Source organism: Centropristis striata, chromosome 17 (assembly GCF_030273125.1).
Source record: "Centropristis striata isolate RG_2023a ecotype Rhode Island chromosome 17, C.striata_1.0, whole genome shotgun sequence".
Lineage (NCBI taxonomy): Eukaryota > Metazoa > Chordata > Actinopteri > Perciformes > Serranidae > Centropristis > Centropristis striata.
In genome coordinates this window covers 9,524,602-9,544,402 of record NC_081533.1, presented here as the reverse complement: position 1 = coordinate 9,544,402, position 19,801 = coordinate 9,524,602, and the positions used below count along the sequence as shown (strand labels likewise).

Genomic DNA, 19,801 nt, shown 5'->3' with positions numbered 1-19,801 from the left:
TCGTACACGTTCGCACGTGGCATGACAATTTTCACCCGTCACCCCTTCATTATCAGGTGTACTCGCAATACACGTGTCTGTACGCACACCTATTTATCAGTCTTTATGCAGGCGCAGGTGACGCGGTCAAGGCATTAGTATAGTTCGCTGGCATAAAGTATAAAAATCATAAAAATCTTTTATTTAATATTATTTGAATTTTATTTTTTATTTTGAATTATGTTGATATAAATTACTGATTTAATTTTATCGTATCTTATATATTGTATCTAGTTTTTATAGACTAGCTTTTATTTTCTTATTTTAAATAGTTTGTATTTTATTGCTATTTATTGTTATTGACTTATTTGTCTTTGGTTCTGCCTTATTTATTTTATCTACCTTTTGTAGTATAGCTCTAATCTTTTAATTAATTTAATATTATTTACATTTTATTGATATCTATTTATTAGTATTATTCTATTATTACTTTTATTTTTATTGTCTTTGTTCTGTCTTTTTTATCTATTTTATTCAGGTTTTATCTAGTTTTTGTCTGTTATTTAATATTATTTGCATTTTATTGATATATATTTTGTGGTCACCACGCTAGCTGTTTCCCCCTGCTTCCAGTGTTTATGCTAAGCTAAGCTAACCTGCTGCTGGCTGTAGCTCCATATCTGGTCGTCTGGTATCAATCTTAATCTCTGTTGGAAAAACTGCAACCTAAAAACCCCTGACTGCTGCAGATCAGCAGTTATAGCAGCTATGACTCATGGGAAAGACAAAGCAGTGTCAGGGAGTCTCTTCACATCTGAACAGTGTGTTTTTTCTCCTCCGTTAGCAGAGGAGACAGAGACTGAGGAGTCTTTCCTCTCTGCTGTGAGGGAGTTTTAAATATCCTGGGTGCAGTCTTTGGAAAAGCCTGATTGTACCCACTCTTGTTTATACGCAGCTCATCAGCTATTCGCTAGCAGGGATTTATACTCTGTGTGTGTGTGTGTGTGTGTGTGTGTGTGTGTGGGAGGGGAAACACTCAGTTTCTAAACCCACTCACAGAGCTGACAATGGCTGCTTTACATTCACCGTCCTACACTCTATTCACACAGAACCTGCCTGGTGCAAAGTATTTGCTCACAAACACAGAGGAATAAAGCGCTGAAATGCATTATGGGTACCTGCTTTTAGCACATTAGAGCACTGCAGGTTGGTGTTAACCTTCAGTGGACAGAGTTAATTGGATTTTGTTCTGTAATAATTGTCACAAAGAGATTAAAACGTGAGGGTTTAATCTGGAATACAAGTTGTGTGCTGACCTCTTTCTCCAAGGCTTTCTCCATAATGAGCTGCTGGGTGTCAGCGACGCCCTTCAGCTTCATCCACAGGAACATGCCTGCTGCCGGGCTGTGCCACTCTGCTACATCTACACACACACACACACACACACACACACACACACACACACAGATATACATTAGGAGAAAAAAGAAAAGCCTGGTTTTGTGCTTTTATGGTTTTTTTTGTCACTTCATCATCTTTTTATTGTCTATATTGCTCCTGATAATTTATGGAGTATTTGTGTTTGGGTGTTTTATTTCTTTCTTATAAATATTTTGACTTTTGTTTTATTAATTTAACCCTAATTTTGTCTTGCTTTTGTTTGTTAAAGCACTTTGTAAACACTGTTGAACTCTGAACCCAAAGTAATTTCAGGGCGTTTTTTGCTATTTTTATATTTACTCATTATGGCTTTGTATTTCACTTCAATGTATAGAATATAATGAAATGAAATGTATATAAATAACACATTTCAAAGTGTCATGAATGTTTAAAAAATAGTGTCTCCACATGCTATAAATATTGAACTATTTGCATGTTTACAGCCTCTCCTGTCCTCTCCTCTCAGCTCTGTGTAAACAGATTTTCAGTAAATATTTGTCATGTGACCGTTTGTCCCAGCAGCATCAATCATGGCTTCACAGTGTTGCTGAGGAGCAGAATTTAATGTTTTTAACAGGATCTAGTTATTACAAATGCTTTATTTTTGGTGATTTTAAAAAATTGAAAATAAACTGATTTTGACAGAAAGATCACAATTTTAATTTTTTTTGTTTTGGTGACTTTTTTTTAATAGGATAAAATGGAATTTATGTCATGAATATTTGGGGAGGGGAAAATTAGTTTCCACATGCTATAAATATTGAACTATTTGTATTTTTTCCAGCCTCTTCTGTCCTCTCCCCTCAGCTCTGTGTAAACAGATTTTCAGTGAATATTTGTCACGTGACTTTTTAACAGGATGTAGTTATTCTAAGCGCCTTATTTTTGGCAACGCTTTGAATAAAATAGATGTAGAATAAAGTGATTTTGAAATATCACAATTTAGAGCGAAATCTTTCGTAACCTATGATCCATGCAAGGACTGTCAGAAAGTGCAGTTTCTTTCTTCAATTAACAGTTTGGGTTTTGGTGATATTTCAAAGAAAACATAAATTTGGGGTTCAGCAGGTTGGTGCGATATAAATATTTATTATAATTACGTCTCCAGGTAAATCTAGACTACACACAGTCTATTTAAGTTGTTGTACTTTCGCTAACGTAGTGATTATTAATACAAGAGCCATCAACCAAAATGGCTCAATATGTATTTCCTCAAATGGCCACTAGGTGGCAGCTCCAAAAAAAGCTATACTGAAGCTAAACTGATGTAACTCAGATAACTTTTCTCATCAATTTCCATTTGTTTCCACAAGTAAAAGGTGTGAGCAGCTGATTTCACTTCCTCTGATGCGTGTCTCAGTTGCATTGTTCATCTTTGTTCTTTAGTTTTACAACACACGCACCTTAACTCACAGGTCAAACAAACAAAAAAATACAAAAATTAAGCACTGTGAAGTCAGACTATGTAGTTATTACAAGTAAACTAATATAACAATAACAATTCCGAAATTTTGGTTACTTGGTTTTCCGGCACGTTTGCTCCCCAGTAGACCACATGCACCGAACATTAACAATCACTGCACTATAAACATTGTACAATATTTCACTCAGGTTACTTTTAATTTAATTCATATGTACAATATTCTCCGTGCAATGGTTGCATCTTCAACTGTTGACTCTGTTCCTTTTGTTTAAATATTTCTACATGTCTGTATTGTTAATACTTTTTATATTTCTTCATTTCTAAATTGTTAATTTTTTATATTTCTTCATGTCTAAATTGTTAATAATTTTATATATTTCTACATGTCTAATAATTAATATATTTTTAATATTTTTACATGTCTAAATTGTTAATACTTTTTATATTTCTACTTGTTAAAATTGTAAATTGTTAATACCTTTTTTATATTTTTTACTTGTTTAATTGTTAATACCTCTCTTATATTTCTAGTTTATACTGCTTCTTTACTATTAATTCTTATTCTTATTGAAGCTCCTCTCTATCTTGCTCTCCACTTTGCTGCTGTAATACTTGAAAATTCCTCGTTGTGGGAATAATAAAGGGAAATCTTAATTACTTCCATTGAAGAATTCAACCCAAATAAAAAAGTTGATTTTCTCTCTTAACTGTAGCACTATTTCAGCAATCTAGATTGTTGTGGTGTGAGTTGCAGAGTGTCAGAGATATCAGTGTAGAATGTAAGTAGATTGCATGTTGCTTGCCAAACTAAAGGACCTTTCAAACTGTGCAAATAATTCTGTATTTTTTTCTCACAAACCTTTGAGCCACTTGTCTGCAGAGCTGATCATTGCATCACGCTGTTTCCTGTAAAACTCAATCACCCTGCAAGAGGAAAGAAAACTGTGTCATACTTCACTGACTTATTTCAATGCCACTGCAGGTGTCATTATATAGCAATAAATCATTTTCTTAACCAGTCAAACCAGCCACAAGGAGCATACGTACCTGTCTATGTGCTGGAGGAAACCGTCCTGGCCCCAGCTGTGCAACAACTGAGACACCATGAGCTGAAAAAAACAGTTTATATTATGTCATGATTAACAACAGGCCTTTGTGGAGCCTGCAGATCTGCACTTGAAGCCTGACACACACACACACACACACACACACACACACATACACACACAGAAGATATATATAAGAAGAAAAAAGAAAAGCCTGGGTTTGTGTTTTATGGTCTTTTTTTGTCACTTATCTTTTTATTGTCTATATTGCTCCTACCTATCGGTATTTATTTGCGTATTTGTGTTTGTGTGTTTTGGTTCTTTTTGATGAATATTTTGTCTTCTTTTTTGTATTCATTTTACCCTAATTTGGTCTTGCTTTTGTCTGTTAAAGCTGAACCCAAAGTCATTTCAGGGCATATTTTTGCTCTTTTTACATTTACTCACTGTGGCCTTATATTTCAATGCAATATATGAAATACATATAAAATATATGTAAGTCATGCAGCTCTATGGAATCAGCACAATCATGGCTAGAAGTGAGAACAATTCAAAAATGTCTTTTGTGCAGAAAAACACAGTTATAATGACATAAATCATAAAAAAAACTAAAATACGTTGAATTTCTCTATTTTTTAAAAATTGGATTAAAACGAATTTTATATATATAACACTTTTCCAAATTTCATGAATATTGTGTCTCCACATGCTATACATATTGAACTATTCACATTTTTCCAGACTCTCCTGTCCTCTCCCCTCAGGTCTGTGTAAACAGGTTTTCAGTGAATATTCGTCACATGACCGTTCGTCTCAGCAGAATCAATCATGGCTTCACAGTGTCTCCGAGGAGCAGAATTTAATGTTTTTAACAGGAACTAGTTATTACAACATTTTTTTTTTTTTTAAATGAGACATGTAGAGATGTAGACATCAATGAGATTTTGACAGAAATATCACAATTTTAAACTTCCTTTTGTTTTGGTGATTTTAAAAAAAAAATGGAATAAAATGGAATTTATATGTCATGAATAAAGGGGGAAACCATCCCGGCCCCAGCTGTGCAACCACTGAGACACCATGAGCTGAAAGAAACAGTTTATATTACGTCATGATTAACAACAGGCCTGTATGGAACCTGCAGATCTGCATTTGAAGCCTGACACACCTTCTTTTTCTATCACAATAGAGCCTTTGAACGTTTGTTTTGTGCTGTTCATGTCTCCAGTTTTACACGGCCAACATTTCTAGTTCAGATTAGATGGAAAAGCGGAGGCAGGACTGAATCAGAGGAGGCTGACAGCAGATCCTAATTAATCTCCCTCTTCTTTCTTATTAAAGCCTCTTCTGCAGCTGCTGCTGATCCACCACAGCGTCTCGTTCGGCTTCAGCTGTGGCGTGTCAACACGCCCCATCTCGCTGGGAGGTTGTGCAAATTTGGCGTGCCTGAAGGGCGGGGACGAGAGCTGGCAGTGAGGACGAGTCTGTGGTTTGACTCAGAACAATCCTGATGTGTGCTTACTGCTGCAGGGGAAAGCGTTGTGACTGTCAGCTTCAAACAGCATCCTCCTGTTTTATATTGTGTCTTTTAATGCCAAATAAATACACACAGGTTCCCACACAGGAAGCATCAAAGACTCAAGCCAACCAAGTTAATAAATGTAACAGTGTCCGAACAAAGAATAGGTAGAAGTAAAAGTTCTCTTTTCCTACCCTCTTCTTATCTCCTCTATTAACTCATAAATTCACAAATGTATTTACATTATTTCAAGAAATTCCCAAATGTAATTACCAACGATATGCAAACAACTATCTACGGAAGAGGACTGGGCCCAGGTAGGAGGAAAAAATAATGAGGGGAGGATTTTTTTTTTTCATTATGCAGTTTTAGAAAAAAGTCGAAATGACGAGAATAAAATTGGAATGTGGAGAATTAAGTTGAATAACCTCAATATCTTAGAGTGTAGTGATACTAAAATCCCCATAAAAATAAATATTGCTATTCTTGGTACTAGGCTATCATAACTATTGTTTTGGGGAAATCTGCTTTTGTGTAATTTATGTGATTTTTTTTGACATACTGTATTATATTATATATTATATACATACTCTCTCGACATTGTATTTCAACTTTATTTTCGCCATTTCAACTTTTTTCTTGAACTTAATAATGATTTCTTGTTGTCTCCTACCTGGCCCTTATCCTCTTCCGAAACTATCAATTTATTTACAACCCAAATAAATATGATGAGTAGTAATAGATGGGGTAGTTAAGGGGCGAATGGGAGGTGGGATTTGGTTGGTTGAGTGTTTTTTTTATTGTTGTTTTTTGTCAAATAGATGGAATTACTATTGGTTATGGTATGATATTTATACAGTTTATCATTTATTTATTTTAAATAATTTACTTATTTTAATTTTTCTTAATTCTGTTGTTTGGTAATGTGATTATTTGTTTAATTTAAATTTTGTTTTGTCCATTCCGTATTTCTATTTGTTTTTCTGATACCTTATTTACCTTGATGTATGTTTTGATATTTTGTGATTATTAAGGGAAAAAAAGCAAACATCACCCTGTTCAGATACTTCTGAGAATAAAAATAATTTAAGTATTCCAAAAAATATATATAATACATACATACATATATACAGTACATATATAATTACAGTGCAGGTAAAAACTTATCGTTCTAAAAAAAATAAAAATAGAAACAAAAACAACTTTAACACCACCATTTCTCATCCATATAACTCCAAAAAATATATTTCCTGTACAGTTTTTTTGAATGGATTTTTATCTGTGCTTTGTTTAAACCCGTCCCTGTAGAATAAATATAAATTATTAAATGATTTAGTTTCTCCACACGGCTGAAAGCAGGAATCTGTTTACAGTCAAACCAGCCGTGCAACAATGTTGATGATGTCTCTGTGTTAAATTAAGCTTCCACTCACCTGTGTGAAGGTGCTGGTGTGCATGGTGGAGGCCTGGATGTGCAGCACCACCCGGTCCACCAGAGGCTTGGGACCCGTTACAAAACCGATTCTCAGCCTGAAACACACACACACACACACACACACACACACAGACACACACCTTTACATGAATCCAAGGTCAGGTGAGAGAGACAGAGTGAAACATCCATTCATCCTCTTTGTGTGAGGTCAGGAGTTGATATTTCCAACTCCTGACCTCACATTTTATCTACCATATTTGTTTTTAATTTAATTTAATTAATTTAGTTAATTTAATTAGTATTTTATTGACATGTATGAATTATTATAATTTTATTATTAATATACATTTTATTTGCCTTTGGTTCTGTCTTTTTATCAAGTTTTTAAAGTCTAGCTTTTATTTTGTATTGTATATAATTAGTATTTTACTAATATTATTTTATTTATTAATATTATTTTACTATTATTATACATTTTATTTGCATTATTATTTATTTTATCAACCTTGTAAAGTCTATTTTTTATTTAAGATTATTTAAATTTTATTGATATATATTGTTTATTATTATTACTGATTTTATTTGCCTTTGGTTCTGTCTTTTTTAATCTATTTTTTATACTCTAGCTTTTATTTTTTACTTTATATAATTTGTATTTTATTTACATGTATGAATTATTATTTTATTATTAATATATATTTTATTTGCCTTTGGTTCTGTCTTTTTATCCATTATTTTATAGTCTAGCTTTTATTTTTTAATGTATATAATTTGTATTTTAATAATATTTATCTATTAATATTTATTATTATCATGGATTGTCTTTGTTTTCTGTTCTGTCTTATTATTTACCTAGTTTTCATAGAGTAGCTTATTTTACTAATATCTATTTATTTATATTACTTTACTTTTATTAAACATTTTATTTGCATTGGTTCTGTCTTCAGGCAGTCAGAGACAGAAACATGCTTAAAACATCCACCACACAGAGAAATGTTTAATATTTAACTCATATTGCTTCAAATATGAATCCCTTAATCTAAAAACTGGTCCTCCTGGTCCACATGAACATAAAACCTCCTTGTATTGCCTGCTATTATCTGCTGCATGTTCCTGCTCTGTAACTTCTGTTTGTATTGATCTTGCCTGGTCTTTCAAAGTAAAGCATCCTTAATTTTATAATGACAAACAGTCAGCACACATTGTCCTAATCTGTGTGGGTTTAAATCTGCTGCCTCATGACTAAGCCTCAGACTAGTCAGAGGTATTATGATAATGTCAAGCATCAGATATTTTAAGATTTTTTAAGAAGGAACTGGGAAATTAAGAGTGTGATATTATAGTTTAAGATGATTTTACAGTATTTTGAAAGTTTGTACAATGTGTTTAAAACAAAAAATATGGATCTTTGTCTTTGTTTTGATTATACGATTTATTCATTTTTTAAATTGTGAGTTTTAAAAAGCCAACAGTCTCTCTTCAATGCAGAATTACTTACTTGACAGTAGAACTAACAGAGTATGTAAGAGATGAAATAACTATGATCGTGGCAGGTTATGGAGATAGTTTGGATTGATTGATTGAGGCCATATGAGGTATTTATCCATAGTCAGTGTATTACCTCCTGGAGTAGCAGACAGGAAGCTCAGCAGTGTCCTGCAGCAACTACACGTATTTTAGACACTTAACAATATCAGTTGAAGTGTAAGCTAAATAGAATATTTTCCGGGCTCTACCTCGCCATCAGACAGCCCTTTACAACCGGGAACTGAACCAGTTATATCCATCTCTGCTCTCTACGAAGCCACCAGACTCCTTTGACAAAAACAGTAATTTAATTAAGAGTTGCTGGTCTGCAGCTGCCTCTATCAGTTAGTTTATTTGTGTTATTATGTGACTTCGGGGAATCAAAACGTATCCTTTGAAACACTAAAGTCACACAATAACACAAATAAACTAATCGATTGAGGCATCGGTAGACCAGAAACTCCTGACAAACATGTTTGATATTATTGTAAGTGGCAGTGACGTAACACAATCACCAACCAATAGATGAGCGGGTTCCATATAGTCATATTTACAGCCACAAGCCGGATTTTTGGGGACACTGCTTCTTAGTGAAGAGAACAGTAAGGAGACCCAGTTAAAATTTATAAATAAATGTATACATAAATAAGTAATAAATAATCGATGATTAATGTATGATTAACTAAATGAAAGTTTTTAGAACTGATGAATATACTTATTAAATTGAACACGTTATAATTAAATAGGACAGGAATGTATATCATGAATTCATGTCTAAATGTTCCTTTCCTTTATTCTTCCTTAGATCTATTTTTTTTTGTAAAATAGTCAACTTTTCATGTGATAAAAACAGAAACCCCTTTTCAGCTTTGTGAGAGGGCATTTAGTGGCATCTTCTCCTCTTCTTTTTGTTGTTGTTGTTTTTTTCAACACAAACAACTGCACACACTAGAGCAGCTGCTTCTCCTCCATTTTGTAAGTTTCTACTAAGAGCATGATGAGGAAAAAAATGCATGACTGGAAAAAATGCTAAAAGAATGTAGTTGTAGTCTTGTAAATAGTTAACCTGCAAGAATCACAGTCTGTCTAAAATCTCAGTATGAGACTAAAAACTCTAAACACTTGTCTTTAGATGTGAGCAGGTGTGAGCTGACAGTTTTCCAGGAATCTTTTCCAAATCTTTTCAAAGTCTTCTGATGTATAGGGAGCATTAGGTGTAAAACTACATTACAGCACACACCGTTTAAAGCACACGATTGTACCTACAGATCATTGTGTGCTGCAGTATTACAATTTACCTTAACTGGAACTGGAACTAACATACTTTTGGATGTTTTCTTTCCTGCAAACAATCAGATGTGGCCACGGGGCAATTACACAAGCAAATTAAACTGCACGATACTGTGGACTCAGAGAGAAACACGCCCTGTTTACACATCACGTCCTGACTCGTTAAGAGAAAAGCACAAACTGTGCTGCAGCAGAGTAAATAAAAAATCTTAAATGGTTCCAGCTGAGCTTCACATGCACTAGTTTTAAACACACAAACAGATTCACACACTCACCCTGAAGACAGGATCTTAGAGAAGGAGTCTGTCCTGATGATCCTCCCGTCAACATCCATGGAGAGAAACGTGGGAGCCCACGGCTGTCAAATAAATCAGACATTACTGTGAGAACTGATTCATGGTTTTACAAAGTTAAAGTGCTAAGATCACAAAATAACAAGAAAATTAACTATTTTACCCAGTAGGTGATTTGTTTATTAAACAGGGGGGATGGACCTGGTTTGTTTTGTTCCCATCTGAACTATAAAGTTTTATAGTTAAAGTTTTATGGTTCAGGGAATATTACAGATCAAATATGTTGCAATAACAAATATGTCTTCTACAAGCGCTTACATCCATAAAATACTAATTATTTTTTGATTAGAATAAAATGTAATTTATATATACAACACTTTTCCAAGTGCCCACAAGTGTCTTGAATGTTGGGAGAAAATTTTGAGTCTCCACATGTTGTACATATTGAGCTCTCCTCTCAGCTCTGTGTAAACAGATTTTCAGTGAATATTTGTCACGTGACCGTTCACCTCAGGAGAATCAATCATGGCTTCACAGTGTCGCTGAGGAGCAGAATTTAATGTTTTTAACAGGATCTAGTTATTACCAACGCTTTATTTTTGGAGACTTTTTAAATGAGGGGGCATACACGTTGGAAAATATGTGCCCCCCACCTCCCACCCCAAAGCTGTAAACATAGGGGAAACACTGTTATCTATACATAGATACATAGGCCATAGATTCAAACAAACCTCAGTCAGCTAAATGAGCAGGCAGACTAGACTAGACTGAAGCTCCTCCCTGCTCTCTCAGGAGATGGTCGGCAGGTTAACGAGGGGCACGCATGTCGGCCATTTTGCTAACAAGGGAACACGCACCGTCCCTCCAGACTTCACCTTTATAAACGATAGAAAATAAGGTTCTTTTACAAAAAAGATGAGGTGGATGAACTCATTTTACCTTGTCAAACTGCAGGAAGTAGTACGGGTCGTCCTCGATGATCAGCATGTCGTACTGCCTGGCCAGCTGTCAAACACACCGTTAATAGGAAAGGACAGAGTGAATCTGCAGGGAAATAATTTTCACATCAAGCTCTAAGTGGCAGAGTCAGCACTTCACTGACTGCTCTGCATAAATCGTAGAGTGACTCATAAACCGTCTGCACTGTGTGCAGATATTTAAGACTGAAAGAGTCCTTTTTTGTGAAAGCAGGAGAGACAAACCTCGTACACCTCCTGCTTCCTCTGAGCCGTCATGGAGGCCCCGGTGGGGTTCCCTCCGTTGGGGATGGTGTAGAGGATCTTCGGAGCGGTGCTTCCGGGCTCGTGAACTTCTGAGGGGTCCCACCGAGATAGAACCTCCTTCAGGGCCGCAGGGATCATACCGTGCTGATCGCTGGGAACGTTGATTAAATTGCAACCGAGCGGCTGGAGCTAGAGGGGAACAAAGAATGTCAGAGGGCTTCACAAATCATTAATTTCAATCATAAATTGACTTAGTGGGTACCCAAAAATAACCAGGTAAAGTTTCAGGTACTTTGGTCAAGTGAAATGTGTTTAAACTGGATGAAACCAAAACCCTTATCTCCACTGAGGTCAATACCTGTCCGCCAAATCCTCGTATCTCCATTTTCACCGCCTTGGAATGGTAGAAAAACTCACTGTTGTTAGCCGTGGTTCCATTAGGGGAAAGAGTGGCCGCTGGGAAAGTCTCAGGCCACGCCCTCTCTAATGGACGCTCACACAGCGTGTCGCCATTACAAAAAAGGCCCCAGAGGGATTTACGAGACATATGGCTTTCGATCGTCGCGTAATCGCTTAGCGACAGTTTCGACCGTTTCTACCCTTTTTTTTTTCATAACAAATTTCAATATACACATTATTCATGCCAGGGGGTTACAGAAAAATACACACACACAAAAGCAGACAAACATCAATACCAAAACAGAAATCCAGAATAAACACAGGGTAAGAAGAGAGACCGAAACAAAAACAAAAAAACATGATGTATATTCCATTAATCATTATAGTATTTGTCCAAAACAAAGTCAGGAGATGCAACTGTGGCCGCCGTCGCTAACTGTGCACAACATCAGCTGCTGATCATAAACAAACCAACATGGCTAATTATGCACAGCATCTCCGCTGATCATAAACAAACCAGCATCTCTAACTGTACACAAAGTGTCCACCACTGATTGTGAATTAACCGGCATCGCAAACTGTGCACAGAGTGTCCGCTGCTTTTTGTCAACAAACAGAGATCTCTAAGTGAACACCTCCTGCAGCAGCAGCACATACACACTGTACTGCTACAGAGCTAACTGTTAGCCTGTTAGCACTGTGCTACTGCGCACCTCGTTCCGAGACGCCGGACTGCACTATGAAAGGGCAGAAAATCTCTTTGCCTTTGCGGGATCACTATGAACCTAAGACGAAGAGCTGGCACAGATCTTTCCAATAATATAGCGGGGATTTGCAGGACCACACTATGAAAGAGGCTTATGTCGCTTGAGACAACTCGCTACTTCGCCGGCTTTTAGAAATGGTGTGTTGTTGTGGCGTCGAGTAATACGTCACATCCTGCTTAGCGTTCTGTCCAATCAGCAACCAGGGGAGAAAAACGGCCCTGCTCTTTGACAGGGCTTAAAAAAGTCTGGTCAAATGACCGATCAGGACTGCTCATATTCAAATTAAGGGTGTTTAGGCGAGTGAGACCCGCCTCATTCCGGGTATTGGACTGTAATGGGAACACCCCTATTGCCGTGTCACTCTTGTCGCTGATTTGGTTACTGAATTTGAGGTAAGCTAACTTGAGTAATGTTAGTTTTAACAAAGGTAGTTATATTGTGATATATATAATAATAACTGTACGGGAGGAATTGGCGAGTGGTGCCACAGTCTCCTTGAGTAGCTAGCTAGCATTACGTTAACTCGTTAACGCAACACTAGCAACGCACATTCATGGATGATGTTCATGGCGTCATGGTGATCTCACGGAATATTAAAAGTCCCACAGCAATGCGCTGTGCATTCCTCTGGTGTGAATGAAGGTGAGTAGGGGAAATGTAGAAGAATACGAGTAAAAAGGTTACTTCAAAAGGTTACTATACATTATAAAAGTATATTTTTAAACTGATCAACAAGTGGAGTATTAAAGAAAATAATCACGCTAGGATAGACGTGCAGCGCGGCTCATTAGAATCCTTAATAACAATACTCGTATGTCCAACGCTAGCTCAGGACACACGTAACTCCATTTTAAGGGTTTATTAACAAAGTAGCGATTTAATAGTGACACTGATCAATACACAATCTAAAATTTTGTCAAAATATTAAGTTTTGTTTTGATTTGTTCATTAATGGTAAAAAATAGATACAAGGTCTGCGTCGGGCAGCGATATGTGATCTATTATAGAGAAAGTGTTCTCACCGCTGCCAGTGTGCCTGAATACGTTGGTGCATCCAGCAGAACGTTGTCTCCAGGGTTTACCAGCATCTCAAACACCTAAAACACAAAAATATCTGTTGTCACTTCAAAACCATGTTTATCCACCTTATTCTACAGGGTGAGCTAAACAAATTATTATGATATGGATTATTTATCTATAGTCTATTACCGACAGAAGAAGCAGGCAGGAGTAGGAACACCTAAAAAAGGACCACCTAATAAATCTAGTTACTCTAGAACCAGACTGTTCTCCCGTCAAAAACGTCTTTATAGGTTGTGTGTACATGCAGCGAAAACGAGTGATATTGACATATTTTACCATTTTGCTGACGTAGTAGAGATTGATGGCGAAGCAAAGTTAAATAGGCAGATTTCTGTGTTTGGTTAGAGGCTTGGTTAGTTAATGGGTCGATCAAATGGTGGACTTTCACTAAGGAGAGCGGGGTTCAAGTCGCATGTGAAAACAAAAGTAAACAATTTTTTACTTAAGTTACGTTGTTTACATAAGTTACGTGAAACACGTTTTTGAACCTAACTTACGTTTTTTACGTAACTTGCGGTAGTCACGTGAGCACTTGTAACTACTTCACTTCTGGCATTTACGTACATTTATTTACTGTTTAAACTGTTTACTGTTTAAACACCTTACCAGGCAGTTTTTTGCCCTGAACCTATGTCAGTGGTTTTACAACATAAATCCACAGAAACTGCAGCCTTATTTAAAACCGTGCACGTATGTGTGTGCTATTTTTAAAATGCAACTGTCAGTATTTTCACCGTTTTTGTTTTTTTCAGAGGCCATAGCGGGCTCACTTTTAGGAATATACTGGAGATCCTGCATCATATGAAACTAGAAGATCTAAGGAATCTATAGACAGGATATCGTGTCGGGAAGTTGTTGAAAAAATAAGACTCTCATTGAGGAGAAATAAAAAGACTGAAGTGAGATGAATAGACCGAAAATTTTATCTTATTTGATAAAACAATTCTTGATTGAATTTAATTTTGTGGAAACAAAATGCAGTTAAACAGTTAAAACGCAATATATTGTATCGCAATACTCACCATATCGCAAAATGCTTAAAATGGCAATAATATCGACTACCTGTAGACAGTGAATTTCACATGGGACAATGAATAGACATGCCATAGTGTGTTGGTTGTCTCCTGTTAAGACAGTTTAACATATTGAGCATGGATTAAATTTACCTAACTTCTTATGTACTTATTTTTATTTTATTGTTTTTACTTTTATGTTTTATTGTCATAAGATTGTGTATCTTAATTTTGGCTTTTTTTTTTTCTTTTTTTTTTTACAGTTTTTTTTGTTTGGTCTTGTAAAAAATAAAAGTTGAATCATAAAAAAAAATTGCAATAATATCTTATCATGACTCAAGTATTGGGATAAAATCATATCGTGGGGCCTCTGCTGATTCACACCTCTAATAGTTAAGACATTTTAAGGCCTTAAATCCAGATGATCGGATATTTAAAGACCCTTAGGGAGCCTGACAAACAGCTTGAGTGAGGGTAGAAAGCGTGGCTGCAGCTGCTGGTGTCAGTACCTTACAGAGCCCCTCCTGGCTCCCCGTGGTCACGCACATGTCCATCTGGCCCTTCTCAGGAGTGTAGCTGGCGGTCGGAGGATTGTGGAGGTTTTTCTGCAGGTTCTTCATCCACGTCAGCAGCTCTGGTATTCTGCACAGAGACTGAAATTAGACTTACTGCACAATGCTTTTTTAAGGCACTGTTGCTGGGTAGGTTTTCTGGAAAAAAATGTTTGGAATAAATAGAAAGAGTAATTTAGACAGAAAAATGAAGAAAATTGAATGCCTCTGACTGCAGTAAATGCAGAAAAATCTAACAACTGTCATTAAAGGAATGTATAAAAATAAGACATGTCTTCTGATTAGTCTAAAAATGTGTAGCTTTGTGGAGTTCATCTCATCTTTCTCCTCCTTTCTTGACTGCTAAACATGCTCAATTTAAAAAAACTTCACCTAAAAGCTAAAACAGTGCTGCTTTATGATGCCGAAAAAATACTACAATACATTTTAGAATAACAGGATTGAATCTACAAAAATGTAAATTTCAGCAACACCAAATTCCAGAAACAAGACATCACTGCCCACACTGTTTGATTGACTGACTGGTGATTTGTTGAGATGAAAACATTAGCATGTAGGTGTATGACTTGTCCTTGTTGTGTTATTATTTTTGAGAATTTTATGCATTTATCAGCAGAAGTGTCCTTACTTAAGTAGACATTTTGGGTATCTATACTTTACTGGAGTAATTATTTTTCGGCTTACTTTTTACTTCTACTCCTTACATTTTCAAGCAATTATCTGTACTTTCTATTTCTAACATTTTAAAGATCGTTACTCCTATTTCATTTCGGCTTGTTTTCATTATGGATTTTCATCGTTCATAAAACACACAAAAACCCCTGTCCAGATAAATCGCTCCATCCAGATAGAGTGACTGTAGTTGTGGTTGGATGAGAAGAATAAACATATACCATTCTGACACCTTATTGGTTTGTACGCCATCTATTGTACCTGCACATGACACACATCACACTCCAGCAGGGAAAGCAGGCGTATGTAGCCTAGCAACAAGACGTCCGTGGTAGAGACAAGGCTCTCAAGTGCCATTAGGTGTGACAGTCACTCATTTTGGTCTTTTGTCAAACACTCCCGCCACACATTGTATTTCTCACGCATTAAAATGTATTGTGTAACGTACACCAAGTTAAACTGGTATTTATGCAGTGGAACATGTAGCAAGATGCTCTGAGCATCGTAACTCAACAGGAGCTTGACATGACCGGTCAATAAGATCAACCAGCCACCAGCCAATCTAAAAAATAACAGACCGACACATGATCCAATTATAAAATAGCATTGTTGTATCCAGGTAAATATCCAACACAATCTCACCAGGACATACTCTGTTGCCCTCACAGATTCCTGCAGCTCAGCTTGATAACATGATAACATGGCTCTGAAGTTTGACTTTTTGCACCATTACAATACTGAAAGGCAACTTGTCATTATATCTTCCACTCCATGAAACACATGTTAATGCTAAAGTAGTACCCATATATGGTTCTTTAATGTTTTTGCACTGTACTAAAATATGTTCATTTTCAACAGGCATAAATGGAGCTAAAACAGGTGCATCCCAAATGTTTCAATATTAACATTTTAATATAACATAATAGTTATTATGTTTTTTTTGGGGAGGTGGGGTAGTGCACTAATAGGCCCCGTGACCTAAGCTTTTGTCCTTAATGGCATTTTTTCCCCTTACATTACTTTTATACTTTAAGTAGTTTTGAAACCAGTACTTTTATACTTTTAGTTGAGTAAAAAGCTTGAGTTGATACTTCAACTTCTACAAAAGTCTTTTTAAACCCTAGTATCTATACTTCTACTTGAGGAATGAATGTGAGTACTTTTGACACCTCTGTTTATCAGATAGGTAAACTAAAGACTTAACTAAAAACTAATACTAAAGGTAACAGGAAAAAAAGGATAGAAATTGGCAGGCCCAAATAAATAATCTGTAAACCCTGTTTACTCAACCATTCAGCCACAAAACCACAGTAATCTGCAGGAGGAGCGACTTCTCAGAGGTGCTGATGTAAAGATAACCTCCATGTGCTGCTGCACACTTCCCCGGTGTTATTTAAGTCTCTTGTTCTCTCACCCGCTGGAGGCAGAGTACTGCAGAGCCCTCTTCATGGCCGTCTCATCGAAGGTGACCGTCTGTCCGTTCTTCACCGTGATGCTCGCCGACTGGAAGGGGAAGGTGTTGGGGTTGGGCGCTCCTCCGGCCAAAGAGATCAGGGAGGGAGGTGAGCGCTGCTGCAGCTCAGCTTCATACGGGGGAGAAACAGATGAGACGGATGCATTTTTAGGCTCAAAAAAGGCTTGCCGTTTTAGTTTTTCCCACTTTATATGAATATGAATTGTATTTTAGCAGCATTTATCTGTCTATATATCTGTGTAAGGACAGGTTAATAGAAGGGACACAGAAAAATTGTGACTTAAATGCACTTTTTAACACTTTGGCCTGGGGCTGGGCGATATGGAACAAAAGTCATATCTCAATATATTTAGGCTGAATATTGATATATATACGATATATATCCCAATATTTTTATCACAAAGTCAAAGCAAATGTTCAGTCAAAGCCAAAGCCAAATACGACATGTCACAAGTAGTTTTATTCAAACCGTTTATTTAAGTGAACATAAATACTGTATAACAACTGGAGAACCTTTTTTTAAATCAATCTTTTTCTGAAATAAATATATTTATATGAGAAAAAAATTATGAACATTAAAAGAGAACTAAATATGACGAACCCTAGTAGGGCAGCATTAATATATGAAGAAATACTTTTTTTTTTTTTTTTTTAAATAATATCGATATGTACGATATGGTCTAATTCTAAATTAAAAAATATATCAATATATCTTTTATATCGATATATTGCCCAGCCCTACTTTGGCCCAGTTTTTGCTGCTGAGAGTCGACTAGTTTGTGCTAAATATTTGACATCTGTTAGAAAAATATGCATCACTAAAGCCTCACATCCACTGACACTGACATGGTGCTCTATCTTCAAATTCTGAAGGTACCAAGTCTTCCAAGATCTGCCAAAATTTGGTTTTAAGACAAATTATTTTAGTTCATATTGTAGTAACAAGCAGATTTATAAATGTGTGTGTTTATTAATGGGTTGCAATCAACAGTTGTGCCATTTTTTCCCCCCAGAATTACTTGATTGTTTTGTTTATAAAATGTCATCACTATGTCCTAAAGCCCAGGGTGATGTCATCAAATTGCACATTTTAGCCTTTGCTTGGGCTCATAGGAGATCTGACAGCTTTGTTACAATTATTGGCTCAACGTCACTAAGACATCTAATACTAATGAGACGGAAAACACCAAAACTGTCTTCTCACACAAATTTACAATAATTTACAGCTTGAAATAAATCCAATATGCATGAAAGAATCATCAAAATTGAAAAAGATGTTTTTCTTTCTAAACTCCCACTTAACCCTACATAAAATCACATATTATATTTTCTTTTTATTATCTTTATTTACTTCTTTACTTTTATTTTGACCTGAAGGGTGAGGTTATTATGTTTACAATAAAATTTGAAATATTATTTTTTACTGCACTACTACAACATGTAACTCACACATGTTTTAACATGACTGACTTGTAACAAATAGCACATTTTATTCAGTCAACAACAGGATATTTAGTTGACTATTACACAGTGAGGTAAACAGGTAAATATTTGACATTTTTGCCTTAAGAATCTCTTGAAATATTCAGTAAACATGGAGCCAGGGCGATGACAGGCTGCATTGAGACAGGAGAAGTAGAGCACAGCTGCTAAATTCACCAGGGTTCACCCAGCCATGCAAAAAAAAAAAAAACAACACAGTCCACTAGAGACCTAAACTTTTCTGAATAACTCTATAAAAACAGGTGATAATATTACACATGTACATTTAGTTAATTCATGTGTAAATTAGTTTCTCAGCTGCAACTACTGTTCGATTAAAATTATTTTATTTGATATTGTATTAACTATTTGAACTTATTTTTTACTTACTTTTACTAGATGATCTTTTCTTTACTTATGTGCATATGAAATATAAAGACCTTGTAGTTGATAAATATACAAATAATAATAAAAACAACTTACTCAGCATCCTGATGGCAGAGGGCTTCCTGGCTGCGCTGACAGCTGTTAGAAACCGAGCGTAATTCATGATTCCTGCGAATATATAGAAACAAACATACTTACATACTGATAAATACATTGGATTTATTTATTTATCTTCCACGTGTTGCTCAATGCTTCAAAACAGTGATCAAGACATGCAATTTCTTACTTTGTTTACTGTAAAACAATGTAACATGTTATATGAAGTAAATGTGACCAAAGGCAACTTAACATATAATAAATCCCACTGTTAACATGCGTACAGACATTAAGTTACTGTTTTATGTTACACAACAGCAATAATGTCTGTATAAGTTACTCAGACCGGCAGCCCTGCAACGTTAGATTCATAAAAAAACAGCTTTAAACTATGTTAAAGTTAGAAAACACAGATGCAAACAGGGACGTGCACTCCTTTGAACAATGTTCCGCTTTAACATATAAATAAATAAAAACATTTTACAGTATTAAAGGTTTAACTCGACCACATTCAGCTGTGTAACCGACCTTGTGTATCCCGGCTTCACCGCCCCGGGGCCTTCTGGGTAATGTATTTCTTTATACACTGCCGTTTTCAGCGGTGGTTGTTATATGAACTACGTTTCCCAAAATATAAAAACAAAAACACAATTTTGTATCGCGATAACTTCGCTTGAGATT

At 35.8% G+C, this 19,801-nt stretch overlaps 1 protein-coding gene and 1 long non-coding RNA gene across 6 annotated transcripts in view; one reads left to right on the top strand and one right to left on the bottom strand.

Annotated features, from left to right (window-relative positions):
- LOC131989469 (uncharacterized) overlaps positions 1-6,003 on the top strand; it is a 12,264-nt gene extending 6,261 nt beyond the window's left edge. For both annotated transcript variants that reach the window (XR_009395956.1, XR_009395955.1), the window contains exon 3: positions 5,230-6,003. This is a non-coding gene — a long non-coding RNA (uncharacterized LOC131989469). The remainder of the gene's footprint in view (positions 1-5,229) is intronic.
- Positions 1-19,685, bottom strand: part of aadat (aminoadipate aminotransferase) — a 20,704-nt gene extending 1,019 nt beyond the window's left edge. The window contains exons 1-12 of one of the 4 annotated variants that reach the window (XM_059354696.1): positions 19,649-19,685; positions 19,121-19,192; positions 17,096-17,264; positions 14,947-15,079; positions 13,364-13,438; positions 11,155-11,364; positions 10,892-10,957; positions 9,935-10,017; positions 6,841-6,937; positions 3,890-3,951; positions 3,702-3,766; positions 1,296-1,402 (exon numbers count right to left, since the gene is read on the bottom strand). In XM_059354696.1, the coding sequence (XP_059210679.1) occupies positions 1,296-1,402; positions 3,702-3,766; positions 3,890-3,951; positions 6,841-6,937; positions 9,935-10,017; positions 10,892-10,957; positions 11,155-11,364; positions 13,364-13,438; positions 14,947-15,079; positions 17,096-17,264; positions 19,121-19,187 (1,134 nt within the window). In that variant the 5' untranslated portion in view covers positions 19,188-19,192; positions 19,649-19,685. The other 3 variants (XM_059354698.1, XM_059354695.1, XM_059354697.1) reach the window with 3 other exon arrangements.
- Between the last annotated feature and the right edge of the window lie 116 nt (positions 19,686-19,801).